The sequence below is a fragment of the Ranitomeya variabilis genome, chromosome 3, assembly GCF_051348905.1.
Source record: "Ranitomeya variabilis isolate aRanVar5 chromosome 3, aRanVar5.hap1, whole genome shotgun sequence".
Lineage (NCBI taxonomy): Eukaryota > Metazoa > Chordata > Amphibia > Anura > Dendrobatidae > Ranitomeya > Ranitomeya variabilis.
Genome location: NC_135234.1, coordinates 409,785,183 through 409,804,028, shown reverse-complemented (window position 1 = coordinate 409,804,028; position 18,846 = coordinate 409,785,183). Strand labels below are relative to the sequence as shown.

Sequence of the window (18,846 nt, the reverse complement as noted above, 5' to 3'; positions counted from 1 at the left end):
AAAAACGCAAGTGTGAAACCAGCGACGCTTTTTATAGCAAAAAAGTTTTTGCGTCTCCACATTTTGAGACCTATAATTTTTCCACATTTTGCTCCACAGAGTCATGTGAGGTCTTGTTTTTTGCGGGACGAGTTGACGTTTTTATTGGTAACATTTTCGGACACGTGACCGTTTTTGATCGCTTTTTATTCCGATTTTTGTGAGGCAGAATGACCAAAAACCAGCTATTCATGAATTTCTTTTGGGGGAGGCGTTTATACCGTTCCGCGTTTGGTAAAATTGATAAAGCAGTTTTATTCTTCGGGTCAGTACGATTACAGCGATATCTCATTTATATCATTTTTTTATGTTTTGGCGCTTTTATACGATAAAAACTAAAATATAGAAAAAATAATTATTTTCGTATCGCTTTATTCTCAGGACTATAACTTTTTTATTTTTTTGCTGATAATGTTGTATGGCGGCTTGTTTTTTGCGGGACAAGATGACGTTTTCAGCGGTACCATGGATATTTATATCAGTCTTTTTGATCGCGTGTTATTCCACTTTTTGTTCGGCGGTATGGTAATAAAGCGTTGTTTTTTGCCTCGTTTTTTTTTTTTTTTTCTTACGGTGTTTACTGAAGGGGTTAACTAGTGGGGCAGTTTTATAGGTTGGGTCGTTACGGACGCGGCGATACTAAATATGTGTACTTTTATTGTTTTGTTTTTTTTATTTAGATAAAGAAATGTATTTATGGGAATAATATATTTTTTTTTTTTATTATTTATTTAGGATTTTTTTTTTTTTTTTTTTACACATGTGGAAAAATTTTTTTTTAACTTTTTTACTTTGTCCCAGGGGGGGGACATCACAGATCATTGATCTGGCAGTGTGCACAGCACTCTGCCAGATCGACGATCTGCTGTGCAGGGCTGCAGGCTTACCAAGTGTCTGCTCTGAGCAGACACTCGGTAAGCCACCTCCTTCCCTGCAGGACCCGGATGCCGCGGCCATCTTGGATCCGGGACCTGCAGCCAGGAAGGAGGTAGGAGACCCTCGCAGCAACGCGATCACATCGCGTTGCTCCGGGGGTCTCAGGGAAGCCCGCAGGGAGCCCCCTCCCTGCGCGATGCTTCCCTATACCGCCGGTACACTGCGATCATGTTTGATCGCGGTGTGCCGGGGGTTAATGTGCCGGGGGCGGTCCGTGACCGCTCCTGGCACATAGTGCCGGATGTCAGCTGCGATATGCAGCTGACACCCGGCCGCGATCGGCCGCGCTCCCCCCGTGAGCGCGGCCGATCGCGTATGACGTACTATCCCGTCGGCGGTCATACGGGCCCACCCCACCTCGACGGGATAGTACGTCAAATGTCGGGAAGGGGTTAAAGAAATGATTAAAAAAGAATGGGATAAGCAAAATACAAGAGGTTTCCTACTATCTTCCTCTAAGAGACGCTATCCCTTCAGCGATGAGGAACTAAATTCCTGGTCAAAGGTGCCAAAGGTTGATGCCGCAGTCGCTTCCACGTCTAAACAATCGGTCTTACCGGTTGAGGATTCGGGGGTCCTGACAGACCCGTTAGACCGTAAAGCAGAAGCCTTACTAAAAAGATCGTGGGAGGCTAACACGGGGGCATTCAGGCCAGCTATCTCTAGTACCTGCACTGCAAGGTCACTACTAGTGTGGATGGAACAGCTGGAGGAACAAATTAGAGGTAGAACTTCGAGAGTCAGTCTTGCCAAAAATCCCTCTAATTAAAGAAGCGATAGCATTCCTGGCAGATGCCTCTGTGGATTTGCTACGCCTAGCAGCCAGATCAGCCGGCCTAGTGAACACAGCCCGGCGAGCACTTCCAGTTTGAAAAACTGGAAAGAGGACGCACAGGCAAAAGCAAAACTTTGTGCGATCCCCTGCCAGGGTGAGTTACTTTTTGGGAAAACGTTGGATGAACTCCTGAATAAAGCAGGAGAAAGAAAGAAAGAAAGGCTTCCCTAATCAATCTCTTCCATCTTACAGGAGAGCCTTCAGAAGACGCCCCTTTACCAGAAACAAACCGTTTGAGCAAAGGGAGCGATGGGAGACGAAAGATCCAAAACAAAAAGGTGCTTTGTTTAGCGGATCCTATAATCCAAAGCGTAACAAATACCGCTGACCATGAAGTGGGCGGCAGATTAAAATTTTTCTTTCCCAAATTGGAACAAATAACATCTAGCCAATGGATTCTGGACATTATACAATTCGGTCTAAAATTGGAGTTTGATCGAATCCCTTGGGATTCTTTTGTAGTAACATCACCAAAAGGACGGGAGCAACAAAGGGCTCTGGAATTAGAGATCCTATCTCTTCTATCTTAAAAAAAAAAAAAAAAAAGTCCTAATAGAGGTTCCCCAGGATCAAGAAGGGAGAGGGTTCTATTCCTCTTTATTCTTGATCAATAAACCAGATGGTTCATTCAGAACCATCATAAATCTCAAAAAATTAAATTTCTTTTTGCGTAATCATACTTTTAAAATGGAATCCATTAGTTCTACCATCAAACTTTTGTTCCCTAGATGTGTCATGGCCCGGATAGACCTAAAAGATGCCTACTATCATCTTCCTATACATGCCGAACATCAGCAGTACCTAAGGGTAGCAGTCATCCTGGCAGGACAGGTTCGTCACTTTCAATACGTAGCAATGCCATTTGGGCTTTCTATGGCTCCCCGCATCTTCACAAAAGTGATATTAGAAGTGATAGCTCATCTACGCCAACGGGACACTTTGATAATACCCTACCTAGATGATTTTCTAGTAGTAGGAAATTCTATACTTCAATGTAAAATTCAATTATCTAATACGATCTCGTCCCTACAGGAGTTAAGGTTGGATCGTCAACTTCGAAAAGTCCAGGCTGAATTCAGAAACCTTTCAAACATTTCTAGGAATCCAGCTAGACTCCGTAAGTCAGAAATGCTTCCTCCCACAGTCAAAAAGAGTGACTATACAATCAAGTGTCAGAGGCAATGGACAACCCACACATGACACTAAAGAAAGCTATGTCCTTACTGGGATCATTATCCTCGTGTATCCCAGCTGTGCCGTGGGCACAATTTCATACCCGTCAATTACAATATGAAGTATTGTCGGCTCAGGGAAAAGGACATCTGCAAAGTAAACTAACTCTTTCCAAAGATGTCATAGAATCCCTATCCTGGTGGCTAGATATGGAGCACCTTTCAAAGGGTGTACCATGGATAATAGACCCTTCTAAGATAGTTACTACCGACGCCAGCCCTATGGGGTGGGGTGCACATATGGAGGATATTCTTTCCCAAGATACTTGGGACCAGGCAGAATTAACATGTTCTTCCAATTGGAAAGAGTTAAGAGCGGTACAATATGCCTTAAATCATTTTCTTCCACAGATTCAAGGAGCACATGTAAGGGTTTTCTCGGACAATTCCACCACAGTGGCATATGTGAACCGTCAAGGTGGTACACGGTCAGCAAGTCTGATGACCATAGCAGCAGACATCTTCTAGCTAGCAGAGACTCATCTCGCATCCCTAACAGCCCTACACATCAGAGGTGTAGAAAATATCAAAGCAGACTACCTTAGTCGAAACATGTTACGCCAAGGGGAATGGACCTTAAACAGAACCATATTCAAAATGATAACAAGACATGGGGTATACCACAGATAGATCTGTTTGCCACGAGAGACAACAGACAAGTAAAAAGGTTCACTTCCCTGAACTTCATGGATCATCCAGACATGTTGGAATCTCTCCACCATCCTTGGAAGTTCAAACTGGCATACGCCTTTCCTCCGATGTCTCTGATTCCACTAGTGATCAGAAAAATCAGAAAGGAACAAGCAAGAGTAATCCTCATTGCACCCTTTTGGCCAAAAAGACCATGGTTCTCTTGTCTCCAGACCATGTGTCTATGCGACCATTGGATTCTTCCATCAGACAAGGAGCTGCTGTTCCAGGGCCCCTTTTTCCACCCGCAAGTGAAAGGTCTTCACTTGACGGCGTGGAATTTGAGAGGCAACTATTAAGTTCAAGAGGGTTTTCAGTGGAACTAGTAAACACTAGGGTTGAGCGAAACGGGTCGTTCATTTTCATAAGTCGCCGACTTTTGGCAAAGTCGGCGTCTCATGAAACCCGTCCTGATCCCTGTGCGGGGTCGGCCATGTGGTACGCGATCTTGGCGCCAAAGTCGCGTTTCGTATGGCGCGTTTAGCGCCATTTTTTCAGCCAATGAATGAGCGTGGGCAGAGTGATGACATAGAGAGAGAGAATATACTTCATTGGGTTTTGGCTGAAACCCGACTTTTCACGGTGGTCGGCCGATTTCACCCTAAAAAACTAAAGGTCGCTCAACCCTAGTAAACACCCTTTTACTCAGTAGAAAAAGATCTACCACCGTAATATATAGTAGGGTATGGAATAAATTCTTTGATTTTTATACAGTACCGTTCACTAAGCAAGTTCTGGTGACACCTATTCTAGAGTTCTTACAAAAAGGCAGAGAATTAGGGTTATCGGTAAATACCTTAAGAGTTCAGGTCTCAGCATTAGGAGCCCTATATGGATGCAATATAGCAGCTAATAGGTGGATCTCCAGATTTATGAAGTCTTGTGAATGTAGTAACCCGGTCCATATTCCCTGTCTACCTCCGTGGGATTTAAATCTAGTACTGGAGGCCTTAACCGGCTCCCCATTTGAGCCACTAGATTCCATACCTCTAAATGTCCTAACATATAAAGTAGCCCTGTTGGTAGCCCTAACCTCAGCTAGAAGGGTTAGCGACATCCAGGCCCTATCAGTAGACCCACCTTTCTTACTAGTATTTCAAGATCGAATAGTCCTAAAACCAGACCCCTCATACCTCCCTAAGGTGGCATCCACCTAACAGATCACAGGAAATTTTTCTCCCTTCCTTTTTTGATTCCCCTGTAACTCCTGACATCTAAGGTGTGGAACTTATGTTGTTCTGAAGAGCCATCCTGACCTATATAGAAAGGTCTCAGACATGGAGGCAGAGTAGGGCTCTGTTTGTCTCCTTTCAGGGCCACAAGAAAGGACATGGGGTCACAAGAGCTACCATATCTCGGTGGATCAGAGAAGCTATCTGCTTGGCCTATACATCAAAGGGCGAGATTCCTCCAGTGGGTATAAAAGCACATTCCACACGAGCCATGGCTTCCTCCTGGGCGGAACAAGCAGATGTACCAATCCATTTAATATGTAAGGCTGCAACCTGGTCTACACCTTTTACAACCATTATAGACTTGATCTATCTACATCTTCTGAACTGACCTTTGGTAGAGCTGTTCTTAGTACAGTAATCCCACCCAGATAATGACTCTCTGAAAATCTCTCATGTGGGGTGCTGTCGTGGCGAAGGGTAAAAAGCCGGATTACTTACCGGTAATGCTCTTTTAATGAGTCCACGACAGCACCCATTTACTACCCTCCCTAATTATGCACAGTTTCTTTCTTTTAAGCTTACAAATAATGGTTTTATAGAGTTTAAGACATTTATGTTGCTGAATATGAGTTAATACTAAAGCTTTTGCGGTTCCCTTTTTATACTCTGTAAACTAAACTGAGGAGGAGAGGGGACCGCCTCCTTTTATTCTGTAGGTTTCCTGTTCCTATGGGCGGATCCCTCTCTCTCATATGGGGTGCTGTCGTGGACTCATTAAAAGAGCATTACCGGTAAGTAATCCAGCTTTTTTTTTAATTATTATTATTTTTAAAATTGTTGGTCACACTTACAGGGTTAATGGCAGCGTTAACGGACTGCGTTACACCGCATTATGACGCTGAAGGGGCACTGACTGGAGGGGAGTAGGGAGGGCCAATTGGCGGCCGGACTGTGCCTGTCGCTGATTGGGCGCCCAGCCGGCCTCGACCAATCAGTGACGTGGGATTTCCGTGACAGAAAAAGGACCTTAGACAATAAAATACATACATACATACATACATACATACATACATACACTGTGTTCCAATTATTATGCAAATATTTCCTCATATTTTCTCTAAATTACCTATCTGAATTGCAGTCATCTACTATTCTAGTATAATTGCAATGTTTTGGAACAAACTGCCTATGAAAACAGTATCTTTTTAAGAAAAATAAACACTCAAAATGCATGTTCCAAATTATGATGCACAGCAGAGTTTTCAACCTTTTTTTTTATTATTTTGAACGAAAAAATGGTCAATTGTGAAGTTATAAGCATTATCAGCTTATTACAAAATGAAATCAAACAGTTTTCAAGTGAAAACTTTATTCTAGGTGATGTTACATTTGCACATAGGACCCCTTGTTCGAAAGAAGCTTCTGAACTCTCTCGTCCATTGAATTTGTCAGTTTTTGGATGGTTTCTGCTTCAAATGTTTTGCATGTGGACAGAATACCCTCCCAGAGCGGTTGCTTAGGCTACTTTCACACTAGCGTCGTGCTCTGCACGTCTCTATGCGTCGATTTGCAGAAATAACGCATCCTGCAAAAGTGCTTGCAGGATGCGTTTTTTTTCTCCATAGACTTTTATTAGCGACGCAGTGCGACGCATTGCCACACGTCGCAACCGTCGTGCGACGGTTGCGTCGGACCGTTGCCACCAAAAAACGTTGCTTGTAACTTTTTTTGGTGCTTTTTCTGCAGCATTTCCGACCGCTCATGTGCGGTCGGAACTCCGCCCCCGCCTCCCCGCACCTCACAATGGGGCAGCGGATGCGTTGGAAAACTGCATCCGCTGCCCCCGTTGTGCGGCGCATTCACAGCTAGCGTCGGTGCGCCGCAACGTCGCATAGCGACGTGCAGTGCACGACGCTGGTGTGAAAGTAGCATTAGATGTGAACTGCCTCCCGCCATCATAGACACTCCTTTTGATGATGCTCCAGAGGTTCTCAATGGGGTTGAGGTCAGGGGAAGATGGTAGCCACACCATAAGTTTGTCCTCTTTTATGCCCATAGCAGCCAGAGATGCAGATGTTTTTTTGCAGTATGAGACTGTGCATTATCATGCATGAAAATGATCTTGCTGCGGAAAGCACGGTTCTTCCTCTTGAACCATGGCAGGAAGTGTTGTTTTAGAAACTGCACATAGATTATGGAGTTCATCTTTACCCCTTCAGGGATCATAAAGGGGCTGACAATCTCTCTCCCCATGATTCCAGCCCAAAACATTACTCCACCTCCTCCTTGTTGGCGCCTTGTTTTCATGGGTTGTCCATAAACCAGCCATCCTCCACTCCATCCATCTGGACCATCGAGTGTTGCACGGCACTCATCGGTGAACAAAACAGTTTGGAATCAGTCTCCATGTATCGTTTGGCCCACTGTAGCTGTTTCTGATTGTGTGCAGTGGATAGAGGTGGTTGACAGGATGGCTTACGCACAGCTGCAAACCTCTGAAGGTTTTTTTGTTGTTCTGGGGACGTTGGAGGCACTAGCAGCTTCAAAAACTTGTCTGCTGCTATGACAAGGCACTTTTGCAGCTGCTCTTTTAACCTTACGCAATTGCCTGTTGGAAAGAGTCCTCAATTTTTCCTTATCAGCACGCACACGTGTGTGCTGGGAATCGGCTACATACTTCTTGATTGTGCGATGATCACGATGAAGTGTCTTGGCAATGTTGATTGTAGTCATGCCTTGACCTAAATACTCCACAACTTGTTGCTTCTCAGCAGCCGACACATCCTTTTTCTTTCCCATTTTGGCAAAAAATGTAGGCTGCTTAATAATGTGGAACAACCTTCTTAAGTAGTCTTGCCTTTATTTGGACACACCTGCCAAACTAATTTGCACAGGTATCTGCAATTGCTTTCAGTGATATGAAGAGCCCTGACACACATCACCATCAATGAGTTTAAATGACATATATATATCTCATTGTGATTACTCGCTAATCCCGCCCCCTGCACAGTAGCTCCGCCCCCACACATCACCACACATAATCCCGCCCCCACCACATCACCACACACAATCCCGCCCCCACCACATCACCACACACAATCCCGCCCACCCACCACATCACCACACATAATCCCGCCCTCACCACATTACCACACACAATCCCGCCCCCCACCACATCACCACACACAATCCCGCCCGCCCACCACATCACCATACATAATCCCGCCCACCACATCACCATACGTAATCCCTCCCCCACCACATTACCACACATAATCCCTCACCCACCACATTACCACACATAATCCCTCCCCCACCACATTACCACACATAATCCCTCCCCACCACATTACCACACATAATCCCGCCCCCCCCCCCACATTCCCACACGAGGCTCCGTCCCCACACATTACCTCATGAGGCTCTGTCCCCACACATTACCACACGAGGCTCTGTCCCCATACATTACCACACGAATCCAGTTTGCTTTTGATTTTACACTGTGAATAAAATGTATTAGTATTATTCTGATTTTTAATTATTAAATATTATTATAATATATATCTTTCCTAGAGATACATCAATGTTGAAAGTTGTACCTTCAAAAGGTATGGCCAGAAGACAATTTTAAAGAAGATCTTTCACCAGTTTGAACTTGTTAAACTGCCCATATCATGGAATTGCCGCTAAATAAAATATATATTTTTAGGTTCTCACCATTGTGCAGATATTGGATTGAAAAGTTTAGGTTATAATAAACCCTACCGGGCATTGACCGACCACATGAGAAATAACCAGGTACGCTTTATGAGAGGCTAGTAAATTGCTGTACTTGGTGTTCCAGTGCCCCGATTCTGATGGTTCCTGCCATTTTTTCTAATTCTTGTAGTGATGATGCCATCAAATGCCCAGCAAGTAACGAGCACAGGTTGTATTCTTATTAGAAGACTTGTGCACAGTATTTTCTGGGCTTCTGACATCTGTACCACTCGTTCTTTGAATCTCTCAACGCCTCATGTTAGATGGGGTGGAAGCGTATACCTGGATAACACCTTGGATGTCCTAGACAATGGCTTAGTATTATCCTGATATTAAAGATACTAGTCCTTAGCACATCACACATTCATATCTGCTCCTCATCGTATTTTCTTAGTTAATAAAGCATGTATGTTAATTAACATAAGGGGGAGTTAATTATTCATTATTCAAATTTTTTTTATAGGAAAATCCTGCAATCGTAAATTTTAACTTTTTGAATTTAAAGAAAACATTTGAGGACAAAATAATAAAATTCTAAAAATGGCAGAACGTGGAGCTCACATCACTACAGCCACCCCAGATGATAACCGACCCTCTATATTTGAAGTTGTGGCTCAGGAGAGCTTGATGGCAGCGGTGAGGCCTGCACTGCATCACATCATCAAGGTAAGGGCTCAAGGCTTAAAAACGGTTGAAGTTTTCCTGAATCCATACACATGAAAGAAGCATTCAGAAGGACGATTTAATGGATTGTCCACTCCATTTTGTGAATGTACATGTATTACATGTTTTTGTTTTTTTTGTTGTTTTTTTTTTTTACTACAATTGGTTTTCGCGTAATAGATGGGTGTTACTCCATACATTTTTCGCCATCAGCCTCTTTGACTCCTCTTCTGGTAAATGACATCAGGTGGCCGCTGATTGACTGCAGTAGTCACAATTTTTTCTTGCTTACATGAAACGTGACCGCTGCAGCTAAACAGTGGCTGCTGACTGGTTGCAGCATCCTCTTATGCACCTTGCCCGTAGGGAAAACCAGGGGAAACAATATATAGTATGGAGTAGTAGCGCTGGTCTGGTAATATATAGATATGTACTCCTGGTTCTGTATGCATGACCAATATTATTGAGCAGTCTGTGCTGGATTTATTTTAGTACTAGTTTTGGACAGTGCCCTTCTGTGCCACCTAATAAAAGGTGTGCCCACAGTGTGTTAACCTAAGACCTAGTTCCAGATGTTCTATAAGCTCACATTAGGAAAATGTCCCTGCTATTTATTCTGTGGGTTAAGCCTGCACACTGGGGAAAAGAAAAAGGCAAAAGGTGTCCAAAAGATGACACTTTCCATCTTCTTCTCCCATGGTGTCTAGTTTTCTGCAGTACAATATCGTAGCCAACCTCGCTATTGTTTGTCATTTGTACAAAATAATGCATCTGCGACACAATATGACTTGTATGTGTGAATAAAGCATAAGTACAGAATCGGGTATGGACCATAAATTACTTTGTACTACTAATTCACAGGTCCTTGCAGAATCGAACCCTGCACGCTTTGGTCCATTATGGAGATGGTTTGATGAACTCTACACCCTGCTGGACCTGCTTCTCCAGCAGCATTACTTATCATGGGCCAGTGCTTCTTTCTCTGAGAACTTCTACGGACTAAAAAGAGTGGTCATGGGAGAAAGTGGTGGACATTTCACTCTGCAGAGGAAAGTGTACTGGAGGTCCCTTGCGCTTCTGGTACTTGTACCGTATCTACGGGTGAAACTGGAAAAATTTATTAACAGACTGCGAGAGGATGAAGATTATTCAATACAAAACCAGACCTCTTTTAGTAAAAGGTTCTATAAGGCATTTCTCGCTTCGTACCCCTTTGTGAAACTGTCCTGGGAAGGCTGCTTTCTCTTCTACCAGCTGAGGTATATTTTGTGGAACAAAAGCCATCACTCTCCGCTGCTCCGCTTGGCGGGGGTGCAGCTTGCTAGACTTACACTGGAAGATTTACAAGCCTTGGATGCTTCTTCAGAAAAGACTCTCTCAACACCGTCTGCTTTCAGGTAAGTTGGAATAGATCCAGTCATACTGGTTTACAGAAACAGATGCCATTTATTTATAATATAACTTTTTTTCCCATTACTAACACATCTCTAGTATAGAAACCAACGTTTTTGATCACCTGTTTGGTCACATGAATGAAAATTAAAAAAAAAAATAATATATATATATATATATATATATATATATATATATATATATATATATATATATATATAATTTTCTTTTTTTTTTTTCAACATATATATGTTTTTTCCTTCAGGGAGGAGATCATCAAGAAATGATCTATTGGTTTAAATCAGCTTTCTCCTACGCCTCATTGGGGGACACAGGACCATGGGTGTTATGCTGCTGCCACTAGGAGGACACTTAGTAATACAGAAAGATTAACTCCTCCTCTGCAGTATACACCCTCTCACTGGCTGAGATTCGACCGGTTCTTGCTTAGTGTCTGTAGGAGGCACTTGGGTCTGTTTCAGACCCCAACGTTTTTATTTTCAATTTTTTCCTTTTTTTTTTTTTTTGTTAACGGAGTGAAGGGGGCGACAGATTCCTTTCAAGGGTCCGTTCTCCCCCCGAACCATCAACAGGCGAGAACGCGAGTATATCTCCCCGTAAAAGGAAAAATTGAGTTCCAGCTCCTTAAAACAATTCATTTATTAAATCCAAATTTAAAATCCAAATATCCATGGTGTGCGCACTCCCACCGATAAGTGCCTTAGTCACAGAGCTTATACGGCAACGCGTTTCGATCAGAGTGATCTTTATCAAAGCCATACTTTGATCTGGTTGTGCTCCTCTATATGAGGAGACTCCACCAACCAGAACATTTGTATAAATCACATGAAAATTTGCAAGGTCCTATTTTAAAACCAATATTTAAACATATAATACAACTTAAAATATTCATCTCACAATCAACAATAATGTAACATAGTTTCAATTCTTTTGTTCACTCCCATTGGGACACGAGTATTCAATTGGAAAATCCAATGTGCTTCTCGTGTGAGAAGACGGCATCTAATATTGCCGCCACGAGGAGATGCATTAACTCGTTCTATTCCCTGGACCTGGAAATACGTAGTACTGCGTGAATGGTGCATGACAAAATGTTTTGATACTGCCGATATACTTCTATTTCCATTGAGCATATTACCTATATCGTACTGGTTGGTGGAGTAATGTTCTGGTTGGTGGAGTCTCCTCATATAGAGGAGCACAACCAGATCAAAGTATGGCTTTGATAAAGATCACTCTGATCGAAACGCGTTGCCGTATAAGCTCTGTGACCAAGGCACTTATCGGTGGGAGTGCGCACACCATGGACATTTGGATTTAATAAATGAATTGTTTTAAGGAGCTGGAACTCAATTTTTCCTTTTTCGATGAACATTACGCCTGCCTGCAGCGGAGTTCCGGGCACCTGCGGTGATCACTGGTGAGCTGGCTACCCCCCTTTTTTTTTTTTTATATCTCCCCGTACCCTCTCCTCTGACGACTGGGGCACGCCTAATCTCACCTTTGGCGACGGTTCCTTCATGGTCCCGATCTCCCCACCCCTGAAAGACGGCGAACACATGGAGTTTTTCCCCTTCATGTTCCTCTCTGGGGCTGAAAAAACCCACAGCTGGATGGACAGAGGCCCCCACCTAATGGCGTTACTGCAGACCCACGACCTCTGGCTAAGATGTTCGGAGGGTCCTTTCATCCCCCGCTATAGGGAGAATAGATTGAGCTCATACCTTTTACAAAGAGAGGAACCGCTGCACAACTCCGGCTCGGCTACATCACCTCTGTGAGTATGAGCCCCCTTGCGCTTCCCTGCGAGACAGATGGTGCGGGTCCTGGTCCCTGGGGGTAGAAGCCGCTGGCCCGGTGCGAGCGGCAGTTGATCGGTGTCCCATCACGATCCCCTTCTTCCCAGCCGGCGCATATCGCCGGCAGGCTCCAGAAATTTAGCCCCCGGCTTTTAGCCGGACTTGGCCGCAATTTACATGGCGCCGGAGTTTCGCCAAAGTTCCTGGTGCCTCTCGTCCTGAGCGAGAGGTGCCCTGCTAATCTTGGGGGGGGCCATGGTTTTTTTAGGCAACTGCTGTGGGACCAACCACGCTGACTGACAGCCCCGCAATGCGACAGGACCGCTGAACATCCTTCTGCGTTTTTTTTTTCAGACCACCGACTCCTTCTCTGGGGACACAGGCACAGGACCTTGGGTAAGCTGCATCAGCCTCTGGACGAGAGCTTAACCCCTTCTCTGCACCTATAGCGCACACTCTGCCGTTAACTCTTAGGCACACACTATGTCTCAACTCATTTGGCCTCCTTAGATTAACAAAAAAACAGTGTTTTTCTACTTCATGTGCCACTTGCAATACTGCTTTGCCTCATGCTCACAATACTCCGTTATGCACGGATTGTGACCCGGCCTGTGTGCAGCCGCTTCCTGCCACCGACCCTGTTGAGCCTAGTCCCCCTGAGTGGGCCGCTTCCCTGTCACGGTCTATGGCTTCCCTTGCCAAGGCAATAGACTCTCTCCGGGGACCCTCTCTAAGTCAGAATGTCACTTTGTCGACCGCGGAGGATTCTGGCGACGGTAGGGAACCGTCCACTAGCATGGGGCGTAATCAGTCACGGGGCTCAGGTCTCCAGAAAAAGGACCCATGTCGCATCCCCTGATCATGCTCGTGCTTCGGCATCTGCCAGTTCAATTTCTCGCTCCCCCTTCTGAGGGTCGCAGCGCACATGACTCCAAATACGAGTCTGATGCGTCTTTAGTTCAGGATTCCTCGACTTATCAAGAGACGCTTGATTCCCTTATTGAGTTGGTCAACAAGACCCTGAGGGTGGTCGAGGAATCTATATCCGCTCCGGAACACATGGTGTCCTTTAAGATGACTAAAGCGTCCATAAAGTATTTGCCAATCATCCTGAGTTTAAGGACATTGTCCAGAAACACAGGGACTGACCAGATAAATGGTTCACGGGCCAAAAGCCTATCGAGTCCAAAGGATTGGCTACAGTCCCCTTCAGTGGATCCTGCCGTATCGTGTCTCGTATCCAGAACACTCCTATCTTTGTCTGACTGTTCCTCAGTCAAAAACCCCACAGACAGTCAAATTGACTACCTGGCTCGCTCTGTCTTCGAGGCTTCAGGAGCGGCACTCTTTCCATCCTTCGCCGCGACTTGGGTGGCTAAGGCAATGGTCGCCTGGGCAGAGGTGTTAACCGCAACCATCCACGACAGCAATCTTCCCCTGAAGGCGGCCAACCTCGCTAGTCAGATAGCTCAAGCCGGGGACTTCGTAGTTAACGCTTCGATGGATGCGGCCAATTGCGCTGCACAGGCAGCTGTAAATGCAGTCTCCATCAAAAGGGCCTTGTGGCTCCGAGATTGGCGGGCAGATTGTGTTTCCAAAAAATCGTTGACCTCTCTGACTTACCAAGCTGGTCTTATTTGGAGAGAAACTGGACCAAATCATTTCTGACGCTACCGGAGGAAAGAGTAAATTTCTTCCTCAACAATGGCCTACCCGGCTGTTTCGGAATCAACAACCGCCTCAGTTCTGGCCTGTTCGCAACATCTTCAGTTGGTCCTCCACAACTTTCCCTTCTGGATTAGGACGGGCTCTGCGTGGAGACAGAGGTTCCCAGGTGCTCTCTGTCATAGTAATCCTGCCTGTGAAAATATAGACCCTTTACTGAAAGGACAGGGAAGCATGAGTGGGGAGTAAGGGGGGGGGGGGGGAGGAGAACAGTGGCCAGTGATATCATTTGCAAGATTGCCTTTTTTTTTTTCTAAACGTGTAACACAAAAATGTGATTTAAAAAAAAAAAAAAAATGGGCCATTTCCTGATGATGGCTTCCCTTGAATTCACTTGACGGCATAGGTGTACCATTGGGAATTAAACAGTAAAGTGATTTCTTGTTCTGGCCATGCCAGTAAAGCAGGAGATGAGCTGATCAGATCACCCTTCTCAGGCCAGACTGGCTACAAAGTGTTTGCCTCCTGTGTGCCCCTGAATGACAATTTTTGTGACCATTCTCTGGCTACTGTTATACCGGCAAGTTTTGTATAATTTATGGCATCATATAAATGATTAATCATTATGCTTTAAAGCAAAAAAAGGAGCTGTCTTTTCCTTTCAGAGAGTGAACTCGTAATTACACCTCATGTTTGGAAGGACGTGATTCGGTGCCAATTTTTGTGATATCATCCTCTCCCCCTAATTGAAGCCTTTTCACTAGATCATGGATTGTGTGCATTTAGCCACAACAGCTCTAAGGGTACCGTCACACATTGAAATTTTCATCGCTGCGACGGCACGATTCGTGACGTCGCAGCGTCGTATAATCATCGCTCCAGCGTCGTAGACTGCGGTCACACGTTGCAATCACGGCGCTGGAGCGATGCCGAAGTCCCCGGGTAACCAGGGTAAACATCGGGTAACTAAGCGCAGGGCCGCGCTTAGTAACCCGATGTTTACCCTGGTTACCAGCGTAAACGTAAAAGAACAAACAGTACATACTCACCCGTCGATGTTCTTCAGGTCCCTTGCCGTCTGCTTCCTGCTCTGAGTGCAGCCGTACAGTGAGAGCAGATCGCAGCACCGCTGTGATCTGCTCTCTCACTTTCCGGCCGGCACTCAGAGCAGGAAGCAGACGGCAAGGGACCTGAAGGACACCGACGGGTGAGTATGTACGGTTTGTTTTTTTACGTTTACGCTTGTAACCAGGGTAAACATCGGGTTACTAAGCGCGGCCCTGCGCTTAGTTACCCGATGTTTACCCTGGTTACAAGCGAAGACATCGCTGGATCGCTGTCACACACAACGATCCAGCGATGTCAGCGGGTGATCAAGCGACAAAAGAAAGTTCCAAACGATCTGCTACGACGTACGATTCTCAGCAGGGTCCCTGATCGCTGCTGCGTGTCAGACACTGCGATATCGTAACGATATCGCTAGAACGTCACGAATCGTAACGTCGTAGCGATGGAAATTTCAATGTGTGACGGTACCCTAAGCTTTTACTACACGGCAGCTGCCAGCCGAGGGCGAACGGTCGTCATTTATAGAGATGAGCGAATTTGTTCCGGTTCCCTCTTATTCGGCAAGCTATAGCACTTGCTGAATAAGCTGCAGAGGGAACCCGGCTTCCTGGATCGCGCCGGCCAATCAGCGCCACAGCTGGATGTGTCGCGGCTGTGTGACAGTCACAGAACATGCATGGAGAACCTGTTTGTTCATCTCTGCATGCATGTGCGACTGTGGCGCTGATCGTCCGACGCGATCCAGGAAGCCAGGTTCCCTCTGCAGCTTATTCGGCAAGTGCTATAGCTTGCCGAATAAGGGGGAGCCTGAGCATATTCGCTCAACTTTTTTTTTTTTTTTTGGAATGGGAAGAAAAAAAAATTGATTTAGGCGATTTAAAGTTGCCCCAGCTCTACATGGTTCAGGTACCAATGTTGGGCGAGGTCCTGGTTTTATACCTGAGATATGGACCTGAATGAGACTAAAGAGTTAAAAGTCCCATGAGGACCACACAGCGGCTTTTGTTATGCAGTTATTAGTGATGACGTGGTTACAATTCATAATTACAGAGGCTGTCCTAACTATCAGGCAGTAATGACTGTTTATTGTTAGGCCTTGTACACACAGCCAAGCCTTGTGCAGGAGGCCATATATATGTAGAGCTAGGGTGACTGTCAATCACCTAAATGACTATAAACTAAACTAGCAATTTGACTTCAGAGGCTTTATACACTGCTATTGAAGCCTGCCACAATTTTCACTTTTTTTTTTTTTTTTATGAAATCGGAGGTATAGTGTGGCTCCGTTGGGCTTTGTTCACACTCAGTGGCTGTGCTGCTGCACTGTTCTGTGACAGCTACTTCCTTGTACAGTCACTTAGGCTGGGTGCACATGGTCAGTAATCGGCAGGGCTTTGGACGCATCACATGTCGGCTTTTGAAGGCAGGTGATTCTGCATGTGTTCATTGAACCGTGTGGAATCGCCTCTTCCAATACATTCTATAGGTGAGATTTATCTTGCAGAGACTGAGCATCTCCGCAAGATAAATAGACATGCTGCAGTCTGGAAAGACACGCCGCATGTCCGTCTCAGCAAGAAAACCACGGGCGTCTCAGCACGCATAGTGGACATGGGATTTCTTGAAATCCCATCCACTATGCAGTATCATCTGGACGCTGCAGATGTACGCAACGTTTACTGACCGTGGGAACATATGCTTAGTTCTGAACAGACTGTGCGGTCTTGTAGATAACACAGCTGTTTCCCTGCAAGATTAAAGAAGCATGCCAGCATTTTTTGTTGTTGTTGCTGACCACATATTTGCCCACTATTCGTGGTCATAGTTTCTCTTTCATGCCACCTCTGTTCCATCTATACATCTCCACCTCTTAGTTATAGGAAGTTGGGTCGTGTGATGGCCAGTACCTGTGTAGACAGGATATCTGTCTCCTATGAACCTCATGATGACCGCATCACCTATCCCAGCTCCCTGTGCAGCTTTGGCTGCTCCCCTTTCTGCCCTCCTTGCCCCTTTCTACGTCCTTGTAGACATGTATGAAACTGGTGAAATGAAAACCTCTTTCCTGTCCTTAGCAACTAATCATGGAAACAACTCTATCTTGTATTTTGCTCTTTAATAATGAAAGCTGTATTGTGATTGGTTGTGGTTTCATAAATCTGTCCCATTCTTTCTGCTTAATATATCAGTGATTATAGTAGGTGAGACAAGCTTATGGGATTGCCCGACTTTAGACCACAAATTTCTAGTCACTGTTACTGCAGGCTTGTGAATCCTCACACTGCGCACTGTGAGGATTCTCCGGCGGTGGGCTTGAGACCACCAGTATGTGATTTGTATACATGCGGTCACTTACTGATTAGATGAGCGCGGCCTCACTCAATGCAAGTGTAGTGAGTGAGGTCAGGTAGTCTAGTCAAAATGTGGCCGGAAGAATGAAAATCGCATACTTGCAGTCACATCACCTCCCAGCACTGGCAACACACAGAATGACTGCAGACTTGTAGCCTAAGGATGCACAACCCCTTTTAACCTGCATAATATAGGACACTGAGGCTGCAGTATATCATATCACATAGAGTGAGCGAGTGTGTCAGTACACACACAATAATGCTATTAGCTTCTGTGATTTTAAAGCCTAGAAGTTTGCTCTAGCACACTAAATGTTGAGGGGTTAATCGGCCATTTTAAGGGCTAGGTTTTATGTGAACAACTGAAGAGCAGGAGGGAGGTTGTTCACCAGGTCTCCATCTCAGGGTGGCGTTTAGAAGCTAAATAGCCAGCCTTTTCAGTCCTAAGGTGTTTGGTGTGCCTGGAGGTGAGAGCTCCATAGCTCTGTTTTATAGTATGGGCTAAAAACCGGAACCGTGCGTTTTTGGTAATGCTGAGCAGGCAAATCTCAGCAGCTACATAGACTGTATACAGCTTTGTTTTGCCTGAAAGGCCGTGTTCATTTTTACTTCGCACTGGTTTATGCCACATGTATATAATAAACCAGTGAAGGACTTAGAGAGATTGTTCTCATTTCTACCTCGGTTTACCGCTGAATGAGACGATCTACCACTAATTATATATAATATAGGTACGTGTTGCATAAACCATGGTGAAGTAAAATAAACACTCAAAAACAAGAGAAATCCAGCTCAACGAACTTGTGAACAAACTTCTTTCTTTATTCCCAAAAGTGCTCAGCAGAGGGCAAAACAGCATCAGCGTTGACAGTTACATGATGTGACAGCGACACGTTTCAGGTGGCTACGCACCCTTAATCCTGATGTCTGACATTTTGGTGAGTGAGGGTATGTTTCCACGTTCAGTATTTGCTGCGGATTGGACGCTGCGTACAGCCGCAACGTCAAAATGTTACAGCATAGTGGAGGGGATTTTATGAAATCCCATCTCCACTATGTGTTCAAAGACGCAGGTGGCAGACCTGCGTATACGCACATGCGGCGCGTCTTTATAGACCGCAGCATGTCTGTCTATCTTGTGGAGACGCTCAGTCATGTGACCGCGACGTCATCGCAGGTGCTGCTCACATAGCAACCCTGCAACTGGACGGCCGCGTGCAC

At 45.2% G+C, this 18,846-nt stretch overlaps 1 protein-coding gene across 1 annotated transcript in view; it reads left to right on the top strand.

Moving 5' to 3' along the window:
* PEX12 (peroxisomal biogenesis factor 12) overlaps positions 1–18,846 on the top strand; it is a 40,913-nt gene that overhangs the window by 9,706 nt on the left and 12,361 nt on the right. The window contains exons 2-3 of the mRNA XM_077296261.1: positions 9,130–9,332; positions 10,191–10,726. Of these exons, the coding sequence (XP_077152376.1) occupies positions 9,207–9,332; positions 10,191–10,726 (662 nt within the window). The 5' untranslated portion in view covers positions 9,130–9,206. The remainder of the gene's footprint in view (positions 1–9,129; positions 9,333–10,190; positions 10,727–18,846) is intronic.